The sequence below is a fragment of the Crassostrea angulata genome, chromosome 3, assembly GCF_025612915.1.
Source record: "Crassostrea angulata isolate pt1a10 chromosome 3, ASM2561291v2, whole genome shotgun sequence".
Taxonomy (NCBI): Eukaryota; Metazoa; Mollusca; class Bivalvia; order Ostreida; family Ostreidae; genus Magallana; species Magallana angulata.
The window spans coordinates 18032950-18050333 of NC_069113.1; the positions used below are offsets into that span (position 1 = coordinate 18032950).

At 32.8% G+C, this 17384-nt stretch overlaps 1 protein-coding gene across 1 annotated transcript; it reads left to right on the forward strand.

Moving 5' to 3' along the window:
- Positions 1-2567: 2567 nt before the first annotated feature.
- LOC128178130 (uncharacterized) lies at positions 2568-16825 on the forward strand. The gene is made up of 8 exons (XM_052845153.1): positions 2568-2931; positions 10200-10301; positions 10502-10600; positions 13311-13421; positions 13658-13732; positions 14488-14541; positions 15584-15658; positions 15820-16825. The coding sequence occupies exons 1-8, from the start codon at positions 2866-2868 to the stop codon at positions 15880-15882; spliced, it is 645 nt and encodes a 214-aa protein (XP_052701113.1). The 5' UTR covers positions 2568-2865; the 3' UTR covers positions 15883-16825.
- The last annotated feature ends 559 nt before the right edge of the window (positions 16826-17384 follow it).

The window sequence follows — 17384 nt, forward strand, 5'->3', positions numbered from 1 at the left end:
ATTTTTCAAGCTGATTTATCTGTCTTCTAATTCGTTTAAAGCATAAATAAACAGTTCCTAACGTTTAACACAGCAGTTAAGGTCTGAAACTTGATTTTTCACTTCAACATTCAAAATGTAAACAAAAGCTCTGTTTACAATACAAAGATGTAAGCTCTGTAACTCGCTTATAACTCAACGACTGACACTCAAATTTTGTTTGCCTATTAGAAATGCCTTACTTAAGCATTGTTAACATTAAAATCGAAAAAAATGACCAAAATCGTGACCATGCCCCTTTAAGAATCAATTCTTTGCTTTCCCCCTTTTACTATTATTGGATCCCTCTCCGGAGAAAATAATCTGGTATCCACCAAACTCCTGAATAAAATGTAAATCATCAATTCAAAAATATCCGGAAGAATGCCAGATACGTAACTTTTCTGCACTTAAACTGGAGATCCAAAAAATGATTGAATTAGATCAGTGTACCTTGTTACTTCTCACTATAGATAACACTTATATATATATATATATATATATATATATATATATATATATATATATATATATATATATATATATATATATATATATATATATATATATATATATAATATATATATATATATATATACACACACCGTATAACGGGTATTTTCTGCGGTTGTTTATTTTCTGCGGTATTTTGCGGATAAGTAAAATCCGCAAAAATTCAAAACGCAAAATACTCTTTAAAAAAAATCACTAATTTTGACAATATTTAAAATACAAGCTTTAATTTTCAAACGTGATCAGTCCGTTATTAGGGGGCTCTGCGTCGTATTTCACGCCTAATTATCTCATGTTACCTGGGCGATATCAATTATAGCTGAACAGATATAAGGACTGTGTGTTTAGTCGAGTATGAAATAAACATGATCTGAGAAAAGTTCACAAGCAGTATTTAGTAGACTTGTAAAACATTTGAGAGTTAGTTCTCATTCACCGTGAACACGGTAAGAATGTCGATTTTAAGATATGTAAGTTTAGTTCTCTAGTTTACGTTCCCTAAGACAAATCCGGTAAACATATGTAGTTTTTTGCGGTCTAATGTAACCCTGAAATTGAAAACGCAGAATATAATTTAATACTTTTTAGGGGTTAAACCGCAAAAATTTCAAGCCGCAGAAAATACCCGTTATACGGTATATATATGGTTACATTTAATTTGGAATTTTAACCATTATGTAACACGCAATGAAATTTAGCTAGCGTCCCTTCCCTACATCCTTTAATCTTTTAAGATAAAAAGCAACGAATACAAAATCCAATGTTTGATAATTTTAGGTTTGTGTCAGGGATTCGGAAAGCTATATACAACTTCTACATGTCTTTAGGCGGGGCCAATATAGTAAAATTATATAAAGAAATATAAGAAAATCTTCTTCTCTACTTCCATATAAATTTGAAAAAAAACTAATGCATGATTATTATGTTTATGAAGGTTTCTACCTATATTGTGAAACTCACTGACCCTGTGTCAAAGATTCGGGCCGTTCATTGGGACCTTATAGCGAAAATGAATTAAAACTTTTTCATGAAGAATATGATGTTCAGGAAGCCTTTTACCAAAGTTACCAAAATTGTGAAATGCATGGCCCCTGGAGGGTCCGCGGTTCAAGCGCTTGGCCGAGGCCAATATAGCCATACCGTCAAAATGTATGTATCGATAATCTTTGAATCCCGAAAGTTAAGGTATAGATAATCCGAGTCTTGTCCCTTTTATGAATTGATGTTTGCAAACATAATATAATAAAAGCTAGGGTAAAAACCAGAGAAGTCTCAGATTAGGGTTTAAAAGCTTTAAAAAAAAAACCGCAATCATGAGACTGCCTGCCAGATCGATCTACAAGTTTTGTGGGCTATTTGTTGTAAAATAATTTTTTTTTCAAAGGAAGGTAATAACTGTTTAATTTGATTAAAACATTTATTTCACGATAGGAGGCAAATTAGAAGGTTTTTTTCTTAAATGAAATAAAACTCTATATATAAGGTTAATAATAAAGCTCTATTTAAATTTCATTTTCTCATCAATTGTTGTTATCGCTATTGTTGACAAAGAAAAATCCTATACAAATTCGTGTATACATTTTTCTGTAAACGTTATGTTCCAGCTATCTAAAAAAAATCCTAGAGATAAATATTGAGCATTGTCCTAATTAGTTTCACTGTCTAAGCAATACCAATGCCTATACATGTATCAAGCCTACTCCAGAACAGATAATCAATCAAGAAAAGCCAATGATTTTGTTTCTTCAAAGATTCTCGTGACTACTGTAGATAACCATTATCCAATTATGTACAAATGGCACGACAGAACCACAACATTTCCATAGAATATTGAATTGTTTTCTTTTTTCCTAACACAAGGACATGTAAGGAAATAGAGCAACACAGATCGGATCGATGCCGTGAAAGGTCCATCGCAGAACCGTATAGATACAACCCTTGTATATCTATAGATATATATTTTTCTATTCGTGTCTCTTTTATCAGGGTATTTATACATACAGCGCATTAACAAATTGTCACATCAGCAGCAGCGGCAGTAGCTCTATAGTACTTATTGGCGTTGGCTGGTATAACCTTTCACTAATGGGATTACGGTCGAATTTATGAGATCAGACCAATTAATAAGGACAGGTTTGTGATGATCGCCGGCGTGTTTAAGAATTAACGAGCGTGACCCGCGAGGGCTGGACCTCTAATTGTTATTGGTTGTAACCTGTAAACAATCGCGACCTCTCTTAGTCATCATTGTCTTGGTCGTCTAATTTTTGTTTGCAAGATCTGTGCGTGCTAAATAAATGAAAGTGCGTTGTGAGCAAAGTTTGAGATATTAAGATGAGGACTTCATACAATCTGCAAGAACGGTCTTCAAGTGATGACTTTACAAGATGCAGTTTTAAGGTAGGTCATATGTCTACGTAGCATTCATTATATATATGGTTAGCTAAAACATGTACATGTACATTTTTTTCATTATTTCACACATTCTGCAGACATACAATACATAATTATGATGCTTTAAATATAATAATTCAGCGGTGCAAATTTTATTTTAGAGAGTTGGAGAGAGATTGAGAGAGAGAAGGAGAGAGAGAAAGAGAGAGGGAAGGAAAAGTATAGTAAAAAAATGTACACGGATTCTATTATTGCATTAGAAAATATCGTGACAATGGACGCTTTAGAACATGAGCAATTGTTTTAATGGATGTATGATCGACATGTTTCAGATGATCAAACGTGCAAAGATCGTTCTTTTTTCGTGTGTCTTGGAGCGTTACGTGTACATATGCATTGAATGATTAAAATCTCCATATGAGACTAGGAACTCACGAGATTTCATCCTTACAGCGTTGTTTGGAAGTAATGGAACGGATAGAAAATCCGTGGGCCTCACAACACAATCGTGAGCACAGGGTAAATCTAAAAATACCTCTAAATTGAATACCAAGAGGCCCATGGGCCTTTCAAGTTACACGACGTTACATGTTTAAAACTAACAGTTTATCTGATATCGATAAGCAACGGGAAATTATAAGGAAATTAAGGACTTCCACGTACACAAAAATAAAGGTAAAGAGTAGACAATTTAATACAAATCTCCAACGATATTAACTTCAGAAACAGTACAGTTGTCGGAATAACGGTGTCCTTTGTTAAAAAATTCTACGGTACAGTTATTATATATACGTGTATATAAATCCTTTATATTTATTATATTTATTATCAAAATTATTTTATAAGTACTTTGTGCTGCCACAACTGAATCAAATTTAAAATATGAAATTTCATTTGCAAGTGAATATTTGTTTTGCATTCAAATCTTTCCGGAATAATTATAGCCCTACCTCTGCATGAAGGCATTTTAGATTTTGTTTAGTATTATGAAGTTACCGTCAATTTGCCAGTTGGAGGGTTTTTCTTTAAAAAGATGGCTTCTGAGAGATAACATGATATTCTTCCTACGCCGTACATATTGTTTAATATTGATGCGAGGACAGTTTTTCACAATTAAGGCTACACTTTCATTTATATACACTGAACTAAAGTTCCAGTTTTGAACCAAATTTTATATCTTTTTTTTTTTTTTTTTTTTTTTTTATTTGCAATTTTTTGTAATTACATTTTTCACATTCATACATACACAAACACACATACCATAGATTATAAGTAATTAAAACATTTTTGTTATGCAATCCTTTGTTATTTTAAACCATTATATAGCATAAAGTGCTTGTAGATTTGAAAACAAATCCAAAAAGTTACCTGTAAGTGTCCAATAAGTTTAAAAAACTGTCCATTATTTTAAAGAATGGACAGTGAAATCTGCCCAGTAAAAAATAATGGATAGTAATTGTAAACTTATTGGACAGGTACAGGTGACGTGTAATAAAACAAATAGCATGCAAAGCCACACATCTGAGAACAAAATGAAATTTAATTAAGCATGCTTTGAAATATAATAATCCAAATGAATTGACACAACTCTGTAAAATAATTCAAATGCACTGGTACATGAGTGGAAAATAATCCAAATGCAGTTGTATACATGTATACATGTGTGGAATCAGGAAAATCCAGATTTGACTTTGCCTCCGTTTTCTTAGATAAACCACTCCGTATTAAGTCATCCAAATCCTGCTGATTCAGAGGTTTTAAAAACCTATTATTGCTCTCTACCTCTTGACTGGCGTTAATCATATCTTCATCAGAGATACCAGAAAAGACACAGTTCCGAATTAAATCAAAATCTGGCACAGCCTCCATATCTACAATGTCACTTAGAACACCATCTGTGTTTGGATGATTTTCATAACCATCCTTGCATTTTGACTGAGTTATTTTAAGAAAATGCTTTCTCCATCAGAGGAAAACATCTCGATACTAAAACACAAGTTGTGTGAATGAATGAAAAATCATGCAGTTCAAGTTATACCTAAAAACTCACCTGTACCTGTCCATTAAGTAGACAATAGAAACAGAATTCTACTCAAGACCGCGTTTTTGTTAGGGGTGGTTATAAATAGCTCTATTTTCATTGTCTACTGGTGTACCTGTTGAAGTCCATTCTTAAAACAAAAGAGGAGAATGTTTTAAGTCGGATATAAGCCTCAAACTGTCCATTCTGTGAGAGAAAGAACTGATCTCGGCCCTTCGGGCCTCGATCAGTTCTTTCTCTCACAGAATGGACAGTTTTTGGCTTATATCCTTTACTTATACTATAAAGTTGATACAATCAGGAAAAAAAACTATATGACTTCTGCTCTAGATCTTGTATATATTAAACATCACAGAAAAGATTTTTCCATTCAGACCATATTGTATTATGTTTGTAAAAAGAAGAATTTCTAATTGCTAGACAACTTTCAATTTCATATCTATAAAGTAAATGACACATTAGTCCAGCAATGTTTGGGTTTTTTTTATTACAAAGACATTGAAAAATATACTGTTTGGTAAATAGAATTAGAAAATTAATGACTAAATTTGACTTTGAGAGAGGAGCCTCTCCGAATAATACATTGATTACATTAAAACCAACTCTCTTTGAGCCAGTATTGTAAATATGCATACTCAAACTATTCCAGATAGCAAGTACAGTAGGACAAGATGTGAAAATATGTTCAATGGTTTCAACTTCACTCTTGCAGAAAGTACAAGTGTCATTATCAACTAATTTTAACTTTTTCAAGTAAGCTTTAACTGGGAGAAGTCTATGTAATGTTCTATATTGTAACCATTGTATAGAAGAGTCTTTAGTGACCTTGAAACATATTTTAAACACATCCTGTAAAATTAATTCAGGATATCCTCTTTGTACAATAGTGGAATTCCATCTTCTAATTGATGTTGGTAAAATACCTACTGTATTAGTATTAATTAATTTGTAAATATGCTTGGTACATTTCTTGTATAGAAGAATTTCAACACAATGATAAGGAACAAAAGGACCAATGCTATGGCTGTAGGTTTCCTTACAGAACTTTGAACCTTTTACAAACTTTGCTACAGCACTAATCATACTGTTGTATTGCATAAAACATATTTCAAAATTGAATTTCTTTTCAAAATCAGATTTTGATAGAAATGATCCATTTTCATATAAAAAGTCTTTCACAATTTTAACACCTCTTCTGTACCATTCTTTATAAAACACAGGCTTTTTATCCACCTTAATTTTAGAATTAAACCAAACTGGAGCATATGTTATGTTATCATTTAAAATTCGACTTTGGTTAAAATGTGTATTCAATACAATAAGCCATGACTTCAGAACATCTCTCCAAAAAGTGTTGGTACAGTTGTTCAAAAGATTTTCAATAAAAGCATCACCAAAATCCAAAAATCCAGACACAATATCTCCAAACACTGCTTTAAAAATACTCAACCAAGATTGTCCCCCCTGCACTAGTCTTTGTATCCAGGAACACTTTAAAGAAATTATAAAATTATTCAAGTTCACCATATTCAAGCCTCCTGCAAAGAGGTTTTGTGTCACGACTGAGCGTTTAATTTTATCACACTTGGATTTCCAAATAAATCTAAAAAAATCATTGTTCAAAAAATTAATTGTTCCTATTCTTGGATTTGGTAATGAAATAAGTAAATGGTTAATTTTTGGAATAATAAGACTCTTAAGTACAGTAAGTCTTCCTATGGGAGTAAGAATTCGCCTTTCCCATTGTTGGATGAGTGCAGAGATTTTTGGAATTTGAATATTATAATTTAATTCTGGAATTTGTTCCAAGTCAACAGAAAAATGAATACCTAATAATACAAATTCAGTGGCTCCCCAATCTAATTTCCATCTAGAGTGATGAAAGACTTCAGATGAAAATTTTTTTGAGCCAAACCATATAATTTTTGTTTTTGAGCTATTAACTTTCAACCCCGATATTTTTGAAAATAATTCTAAAGTTTCGAGAGCATTAAATAAAGATGAAGCAGAACCGTCAAGAATAAGGGATGTATCATCTGCATACTGGGATATTTTATGTTCTCTATCATACACAAAAATGCCTCTAATATCTTTATTTTGTTTAATTAGTATAGCCAATATTTCAGCACAAAGAATGAAAAGATATGGGGCTACAGGGTCACGCTGACGACAACCTCGCTGTATTTCAAACTGTTGCGACAGAAAGCCGCTTTGGAGAATAGCCGCTTTAAAATTTGTATTGAGAATTTTTACCCATTTGATGATATGATTTCCGAATCCAAAAAAAAGTAACACCTTATAAATAAATGACCATGAAATTGAATCGAAAGCTTTTTCAAAGTCAATAAGCATGAGTAATCCAGGGATATTCTTGACTTCTGTATAAGACATAAGATCATAAATAAATCGTGTATTTTCACCAATGTATCTACCCTGTATGAAACCAGTCTGAGTATTAGAAATAAGTAAATCAAGAGTAGATTTTATCCTAAGACTGACACATCCAGATATTAACTTGTAAAAAACTTTCAATAGTGTAATTGGTCGCCAATTTTTTAGGAATTGTCTAGGTTTGTCACCTTTAGGTAGGCATGATATAACCCCTAACCTCTGAGACACTGGCAATTCTCCACGTAAAAATATTTGGTTAATTGCTTTTGTTATATAGTTTTTAAGATCAGCCCAAAAGAACTTATAAAATTCAGCTGTGAAACCATCACTTCCAGGCGACTTGTTATTTTTCATGCTTTTTAAAACACTTAATATTTCACCTTCAGTGAAGTTTTTATCTAAAATTTTAGATGTTGATTTATCTAATTTTGAAATATTATGAGGCTGGATAGTTGATTCTAAATCTATATCAGAAAGCTCATAATCTGCATTTTTAAAAAGATTCTCATAATAAGCTTTCACCTCATCCATGATTTCTAACTGATTATATAAAGTCTTCTCTTCTGATACTACAACTTTTTTAATAATTTTATTAAGAAAATTTCTTGACTCTAAATGACAGAAATATTTAGTAGGTTTTTCTCCTTCATCTACCCATTTTGCACGAGAGCGTATAAAGTGTCCTCGTAATTTTTCTTTTCTGAAATTTTCAAGAGCTGCTTGTTTTTCTTCTCACAATGAAAGATCAACTACATTACTATTTTCTAGCTCATTAATATCTGATATCAGTTGCTTTTCTATCTTGTCATTGTTCTTCTTCCTATAAGATGAATAAGAAATTGGCAAGCCCCTTATTTCCATGAGAAGAATTTCCAAAAATGCAGACTCATCTATGGAGTTTTTATATTGATCTTTAACTGACTGAATGACTTCTTTAACTTTTTCAACATAAGTTATATCCCGAAGTAAATTATTATTAAATTTCCATAGCCCTCTACCTCTTAAAAAAGTATTAAATTTAAATTCAAATACAACAGCAGAGTGGTCTGACCTATACCCAGATTTGATCGAGACATTCTCAACAATATTTGAAAGATTTTCTGAAATCAATATATAGTCAAGTCTCCCTTGTTTTAATGGATTTCTCTTTCTCCATGTGTAAGCTTTTTTATCAGGGTTAAAGAAATTTTATTTCTTGATCATATGGAATAAACACATTGGATTGTCTTGCCGTTGGGGTGGCGGAGTTTTATATAACTCCCAAGAGACTAAGACTGATGTAGCGGTTTTGACCTCTGGTTGCGACCTTAGACCTTGACCTTTACTTGATATCATTAACACTAAAGTTTTGAGTTTCCCCCAAAGCTCTCGGGTAGATGTTATATATAGTTGTCAATGGAAAAAAAACGATACGCTGAAAGCATTGAAAAATTTTGTTAACAAAATTTTTTACACGCGTACGGATTGCCAAACAAATTCAACATTATCGAAGATGAAATGAACAGTATAATACAATCAACAACATTCCAACGACTCTGTTTTTTCTTTAATGGTCATTAAGCAAATTTTATTTGTCGTAAGTCATTTGAGACTTATACTAAAGATAACGTCAATAGCAAAAAATGTACGTGCTGAAAATCACTTTTTTCTTGGTCCGAGGTTTCGTCAAGGGTTATTGTTTCAATCAGTATTGCTTTATTTTATCTGTCCCATTGACGAGAAGACATTTCGGTGACGAAATTTTATATCATTATATTTCATAATTTTCAAATTATTCGACGAAAGTGTTTATCAGGGTAAACACTAAAAACGTTTGTTAAGTGTATTATGGTCAAAGTTGTCCAAGTAGTTCCAAAGACGCGTAAACATGTTTCACAATAAACGCACGACGGACAGCGTCAAATGAAATTAAAGTCTAAGTTGTAAATACATAGGCACAAACAAGCATATTGAATGAAGCATGTAGGTATATACGGTACAAAACTTTAAAAACACCAAATCAATAAGAAATAAAAGTACATAAACGAGGGCAGGAAATTAAAGTTTTCGCTTACTACTTAATTTTACAGTTTTAAAAACATGAATATATATATATATATATATATATATATATATATATATATATATATATATATATATATATATATATATATATATATATATATATATATATATATATATATATCCGTCAAATACATTGAGTCTCTCTTACGGGAAATGCACTTGATTTTCAATCGTATTTTTTATAGATATGCTTCTTAACCGATTGCAATTAAATCAAATAAATCTCTTAATGGAGGGTAATTCTTTCAATCGGGTTATATGTTGACGTACAACATTATAAGCACTCTTTACATTAAAGTACATGTTTTTTATTCTAGTGTGAAAATTACAATCGTTTTCTATTTGATTTGCAGCATATGCATTTAAAACAAGGTGTCACAACATTAGTTTAAATACATTTCCTTTCCACTGTCTTTTTCGGAATATTTTGATTTTCCACCGTGACCATTCTGTGGCCTATATTGTACTTAAACCTCAAGGGCAAAAACATACGTGTAAATTGTAATGAAGCGGTCAAACTTACATGGTAAATAGAGAAAATCAATTTTACCCGGCTTGTTTTTATTAAGACTGTGAAAGGTATTCAAATGGTGTCATGTTTCAACTTAGCATTTGTAAGCTACCGGGAATTAGGTTTCATGAAATGGCGCTTGATTTGTTAATCGCATTTAAATGGATTAAAGGGAATGTGTACATTTAAAGGAATATACTGCATATAACGGAGGTTGACAATTATGAACTGGAATTCAGTCTAACCCTTTTTATTAAAAAAAAATAGGTGACAAACGTATTTTCTATCAATGAAAACGGAGCATCGCTCAACAGGATGTCTGCAGTTGATGGGAGTGACGTCATCGCATACACGGAAGCAGACGAGAAGGTGAGAATTCTTTTTTAATTTTGGAACACAAACATTGATATAACCTGGGTATTTCATAATAAACACGCAGTTGACAGAAATGAAATTCATTTACATTCATCAATAATTGACAAAATGTAGATTTCATTAACTGCTTCCAAGCTGTCTTATGCTTTCTGACATTCCGTACATTTTATTAATGAATCAAATGTTGTTTGAAGAATAACAGGGACAAACATAACGATAGCTTGATCACGGACTTGGATGATGTCAGCATTGTGTGTGAAAATGAAGATATCAATGCAGAAAAAGACGTCAAGGTAAAATTGACATTGTTTACTATAGTATTCATACATTTCTGTTGAATCTTCAGTTATTGTTATTGTACGACTTCTATTATAAAGTTCTGTGTTATTTCAACTCATGGTGCATGTACAAGAATATCAATGTTGGCAGCTTTCTACTGTATCATGTATGTGAATTGTACCATCATGTTTTACGTGTATAGTTAGCTCTCTGTCTGTAAACGATAAACGACGCTATTGGCGGCGGAAAGGGTAAAAAAGACGTCAATGCAAAACCAACAACTAATTTTTATAAACACGATAAAATACGAAACAGACCAGCTTTAAACAGGAATCTTAAGCTAACAACCAGTTCAACCAAAATGGTGCATCACGCCATTTATTAAAATAATCCTTCAATCTGTATCTACTGCCTTGGATATGCGACAAAAGGCTAAAGGGTGTACGATGTCTCCTGATACCTCTTTGCACGCCATCTAGCGTTAATTCAGTGCATGACTGCTGGTTTTGCATCGGTGATCGTTTGTTTTGCATCGGCATCTGTTGTTTTTGCACAAAAGGCCGTTAATTTTGTTTTAAAATGGTCTGTTGCGTATTTCGCATGTTTATAAAAATTTCTTGTTCGTTTTGCATTAACGATAACATCTTTTTGTTACCCTCTCCGCTGCCCATACGACGCATGTTTATGGGTGTACACATGTAGTCGAAATTGTAGTCTAACTCTTACTGTCTCTCTTTTCATGTGGTCAATTGTGGTCAAACGTCTATCCATAATTTCTATTTATAGAAGATAATTCATTAGTTTCTACGCAATTTCAGTGCACTAAACTGTCTGTATACGATGCATTAATGTCTTTGGGTGCACACTTAATAATGCGTGTGAAAAGTCAACCGTCAAGTTTCTAAGTTTCTATAAGAGCATTTGCATACTGTTTGTAGTCGAATGGATAATGTCTGTCTGAACGTTTATTGGTATACTCAAATGTCCTTCTACTTATGAATTTTAGTATGATCATCCCTCATGAATCATAAAAAAAAAAAATCATTTTATTGTTTAATTAAATCCAGTGATATAATCAAATCAGCCAAGCTGATGGGAAGCAAATCTATTGGTATACATGTGTACATTCGAGTTGTTTTTCCGAGCGATTGAGTCCGTTATTCTTTTATATTTACATCTACAAAGTATTATTCCCTCTATTTCTTACGAAAACTTATAGTTAATTCATAGCTCTATAGAAACAGCCAGACTGAAATCTACATGCCCCGTTCATCGATTGGTCGTAATCTACAGCGGCTGAAACTTGAGTAGAAATTGACATGTCTGAAATTGACACGCCCTATTTATCGATTGGTCTAAACCTATGTACAGCGACCTACAAAATATCACGGACTGCACGAAATAATCATGATGATGCCAGACTCTCGGTCTCGCAGGAGACGATTAGGCTGTTCCTTTTATCTAACCTACTTACGTACATTAACAGTAATTTAGCGAATTTTACTTAGGCCTACTTTTCATAATCAAATTATTGATTTGTTAAATAGAGATGTTAATATAAACAATAAAATGCTTTCTTTGATGATCCATGCGGGTTATGAAGGTAGCGATCATTGCAGAAAAAGTTTACATAACCCGCTAACGCGGGTTATGTATTTTTTCTGCAATGTCGCTACCTTCATATCCCGAATGAATCACCAAAGAAAGCATTTTATTGTTTAAATAAGTTTTTTTTTATTTACTTAAAGATGGTCATTGCTCTAGCTTATATAAGTTATTTCAAATCTTTATTTTTACATGAACTGAACAGAGTATTTTATCTAAATGTTCTTGTGAAATATGACATTGTTAATATAGCAATTGACGAATCCGAATCACGGTCCAACAAAAAGAAATCAATTTGTCCGCGAAGGAATATACAGACATACATTGGATTTTTTTTAGAGCTGCCCTACCTGCAAACTAATTATTTTGCAGTGGAGAATTGCAGTGCTTCATGGAGAAACAACAATTATTCATATATTCAAAACCAATGAAATTCACATTAAAATGTATTTTCTTGTACTGTTGAGGACATCTTTGTGATGATTGTCTTGAGATCGATCGAAACTTAAGCTACAACTAGAGTACGGGTTGCACGAAATGCACGTACTCCTGGGCTGACGTCAAGCCTCTAAATAGTAAACCTCCCGTCATTCGGAAAACTTCGGCTAATTCCGTATATGAGTTACAAATAGACGAAGATGTGTCTTCCATATTTGGAAGAATTTTCTGCTGATTCTAGGCAATTAACTAACCAACTTTGTATTTTTCCTTTCGTTCTCACTATCATTTATAGAGTATGTGATAACAGATATGACATATTTTGTCCTCAGTGGGTAAATTGTACGACTTTAAATCTTTTCCTGTGAAGTAAACTGAACATTATTGAAATGCTAAATTTACAATGATCTGCGCTAAAAAGTTCTTAGCAAAGTTTATATAGCTAATAATAAACTAACTTATAGAAAAAAGATGTACTAATGTTTTCCTCAATAATTCAAAACAAATTATTAGTGCGCATAGTCTCCCTGATAATGTATAATTATCCCTACCTGCTCTCGTGTACCTAATATGCTAGCTATCTAGTTTGAATTATGACAATGTGAGTTGAAACTGAGGTTAAGAAGACAATTATCGTACACTATATAGTATATGCGTAATAATTAATGATACATTTGATAGGAATCTGGCGGCGAGACAAGTCAATCACGTGGGCAAAACGTCTCCAATTTGGAGGGCAAGGTCATCGCCCTTAGAGAGGACGGACCCACAGAGGACAATGACAAGGATGAGGTATGTATAATATGTAAACCCAGTCAACACACTACCTACTGTGTACATAAACTGAGTAGTCGGCGTACACGTGTGTAGATACCTCTGATGTGCTAGCCTTAAAGGAAATATTTTGCCCTAGATCTACTTCCTTTTTTCGGTAGATAAATTATTACTTATTGTGTACTGAAAAGAATCCTCGTGTTTCTTAATGGGGCACTTGTTATAGTACATGAACGTATGTTTACAAACTATAGGGACTCGTCACGATCGGAGCCCAGGAGAATAAAACAACCAGACCAACTGATAAAATGGAAAATGGACAGGTTACGGTGAGTTTTGCAACTTTAGAACCATTTTAACAAGAGCTTGGACTTTGGGTACATTGTCAAACAGCATTGTGACGTAGGCCTGTGTATTTCATTGCTGGCTATTCAGCCATGGCTCTATGAAATCAACACGATTTGTCTGGCTTTTGAGTTAAGACTACGGAATTGGTGTATATTTCGCTTGGAACCAGCGTCATTTTAAACTGGTATTGACGCAAGAAATAGATAGTTACATCCTTCTAAAAGCCCAATGCCTTGTTAAAATGGTTCTACAAGCTAGGCTTTAGGTAAGTTTGCAACTTTTCAAGCTAAGCTTAGGGTAAGTTTACAACTTTACAACTTTGCGTCCGAATGACGTTGAACCATTTTAACATGAGCTTTGAATATTGGTAGTTGTGTCAAACAGCAATGTGACGTATGCATGTCTATTCATTGCTGGCCACTCAGCAATGGCCTTGAAATCAACATGATTTGTTTTGCTTTTGAGCTTGGACTACGCAATCTGTGCTTAGTTCGCTTGAAACCATTGTCATTTTTAACTTGTTTTGACGCAAGAAATAGATAGATACGTCCTACTGAAAGTCCAAGGTCTTGTTAAAATGGTTCTAAGTGTGAATTATATACCACATATGATTCTGTTATCAACTCAATGGCACCTCTACTTGTGTTGATGTGACGTGTAAAACATTGGTTGAATGTTTAACAAGAATGTGTTATAACTTTTTAGATTCACGTGAAATCTTTTATTTTTCTTCCAGGGTCCCAGAGACGACAAAGAAGTTATTGCTGACATCGATATGGAAGCCATAAAGGTTCAAAAATGATGTTTATATATAAATATAAATTAATATGTTATCAAAACAGGCAAAGTAGCGTAATTAATTGAATAATCGAAAAAAAGTTCTGTTTTTATACTGATATTTGTTTTAAGCCTAATATTGATGTCTATAGTCTGTCCCAAGTTATTGCTTCCATGAAATCGATGAAATGGAAAATATCCAAGATAACTTCATTGACAAATTATCACCTTATCACTCATTAAAGTTTACAGGAACGAAAACAAATTTCTCGAAACAGATTTATAATGGGAAATGTTTACATCTTTTCTCCATTCGGAAGTACTCGGGACACCTCGCGCAATTTGTCAACGTTATCACCCGGGCTTATTAATGGCTGATGCAAAACCTGAAGCGGTAGAGGGGGCGTTTCAAGACAGATAATCTGGACATTTTCCATATTAGTGAAACGTAGTTTGAGCATAAAGGTGTTTATTATTATCAAAATATCAAGCGAAAAGTGTTGGAAGCAAAAACTGGAGACAGAGTATAGAAGCTTGTATAGAATCTAAAGTATACAGATAACGAGACTTAATGCATACCATCAATAGATGTAGAAGGCATAAAATGTAAACATTCACAAAAGTTAGTTACATGAAGTTAAGAAGCAAATTTCTTTTTAAAAAACAATGTTAACGGGTTGCTGTTTTGCCACAGTCAGCTACATACTTAACGTTTATATTATCAAATCACTTTATCATTTATTCTCAAAGGTAATTTAAGTTAGGTTATCAATGTTTGTTTCCTTATTTTTAAAATCGGTTGTAAAAAGATATTGTGCATTGATTCTTCTATAATACTAGTATTACGGGTTGACCTCCCTATCGCTTACAACTAAACAGCCTTGTGTCGATTCACTATGCATAATTGCACATGCTTATATATTGAGCATTCATCACTGAAAACTAGATTTTAAAGTTAAAAAGAAGTGAAGTATGACACCCAGTCTTATTTCATCTGGCTATTCATTAAACCTCTATCTCTGCTCTACGTATTAATTCAGTCTGTTTGATTTCAGGAGTATATTTTGAAGATAGTAAACCATGCGCAAGAAATTGTACAGAACGAGTCAAAAGAAACAGCAAAACCGCGGGTATGGGCACCAAGGGTTTTTCAACCATGTGTGGCTTCCAAAATTCGATTTTTTCTTTAAAAAAAAAGAATTTCAGTTTGATCAGTATTCAAATGGTTAGAGAGACTTTAATGTACTAATTTTTCAATATTCCTTATAGACCAATTTAATTTGTTTTGCAGGTCCACCGAGTGAAGCCTTGGACCCAAAGACTCGCGGAAATATTTTGTTTTAGAAGGAAATGACGCAATCATAGTATACGAACCGATGTGGGAGTAGTATGGAATGGCATTCATACTTAAAAACAGCTACATTTTTTGAAGTGAATGTAAAACAAACATTTAGAAAGAAGGATTGTTTGTGAAACAATGATATATGAAAAGGATCTTACGTCATGAAAGAAAACGTGCGTGACTGCTTGCGCACTTCACCACTGGGGATTACGTCGCGCCGTTCTTCATTCTAAGTCGCTAGCTGGTCGTGGTGAAAACTCTTCGTCTTATTTTGAACGAGTTCACACTGGTCTGATGGCATGGTGAATATATTGTGTTTCATCCCTGCAGTTTGATCGTGTGATTAGACTTGTAATTGACTCAGTCCAGAACATTGCTGATGTCATAATTAAACTATAATTCACAACTATATGTATATATCATCATACCATGTTTCAATGTGTGCAAACATTCATTCAAGTGTTGGGAATTGATGCGTTTCACATTTTTTTGAAAATATAAACATGTTTATTATTGTTATATTGATTTTGTTTTATAATCTTCTGTGCATTTACATGTAATTTGTTATTTACGTATTCATATGTATAAAACATTATATTCTATTTATTACTTGTTTTATGTAATGTACATTCTGGGTTAAGTTATAGACTCTACCTTGTACATTGCACAAATATATACTTTCAAGGTTAGATGAGATATACTTTATTGAGTATAACTGAGGCTCAGTATTTACAATGCATTTATTATTTTCTTCAGCTGGAAAAAAAATGGCAAAATTTCAGCAAAACATTAACCAAACCAAAGGGCAAAGTATTTAATAGTATTTTAAGTTTTAATATTAAACATTTTGACAACAAAGTCCGTTGTCGATTGGAACTATTGTAACCATGTAGCTTTGATATCACAGTGTATGAATCTTACTGTGTTAATCAATAAATCTGATCAGTTTGCTTTATACCGTGCGCTAAAAATTTTGTTTTCCTCGGTCTTATAAAACAGACGTTCAAGATGAATGTTATTGAAAACATGAAAATTGTGGTGTAATGACTTGAGAAAATGATATATCAAATGTAGCCCTTTTATTCTAGATAATGCATGGAATCAATGGATATCTACCTCACGAACAGGCTATATCACATCATTAACAAAGTATAATCGCTACAAGAATAAATCAAAGTACTGAAGTACTGACGGGGGTTGATTTTATCGATTATCATTTATTTTAAAATCAACTTATCTTGCATGGCAATTAGGTTCTAGTCTGTATTTGAAATACGCACTTTTTTATAATACGAATTTTTGACTTTTCCGACAAGAATTTTTAGAAACCTCATATGAATCATGTTGTGTAATATTTAAAGATATATTTTAAACTATGTATTAGTAATCAAAGCAGTTCTAAAAAATTTATGGATCCAAGCACTATTGATATCGAACTCTTAGTCTCGTTCAACCAGACGCTCGGCTGTCTCCGTTAATCTCCGACAAGCAAAAGAGCCTCTCTGCTTGTCGGA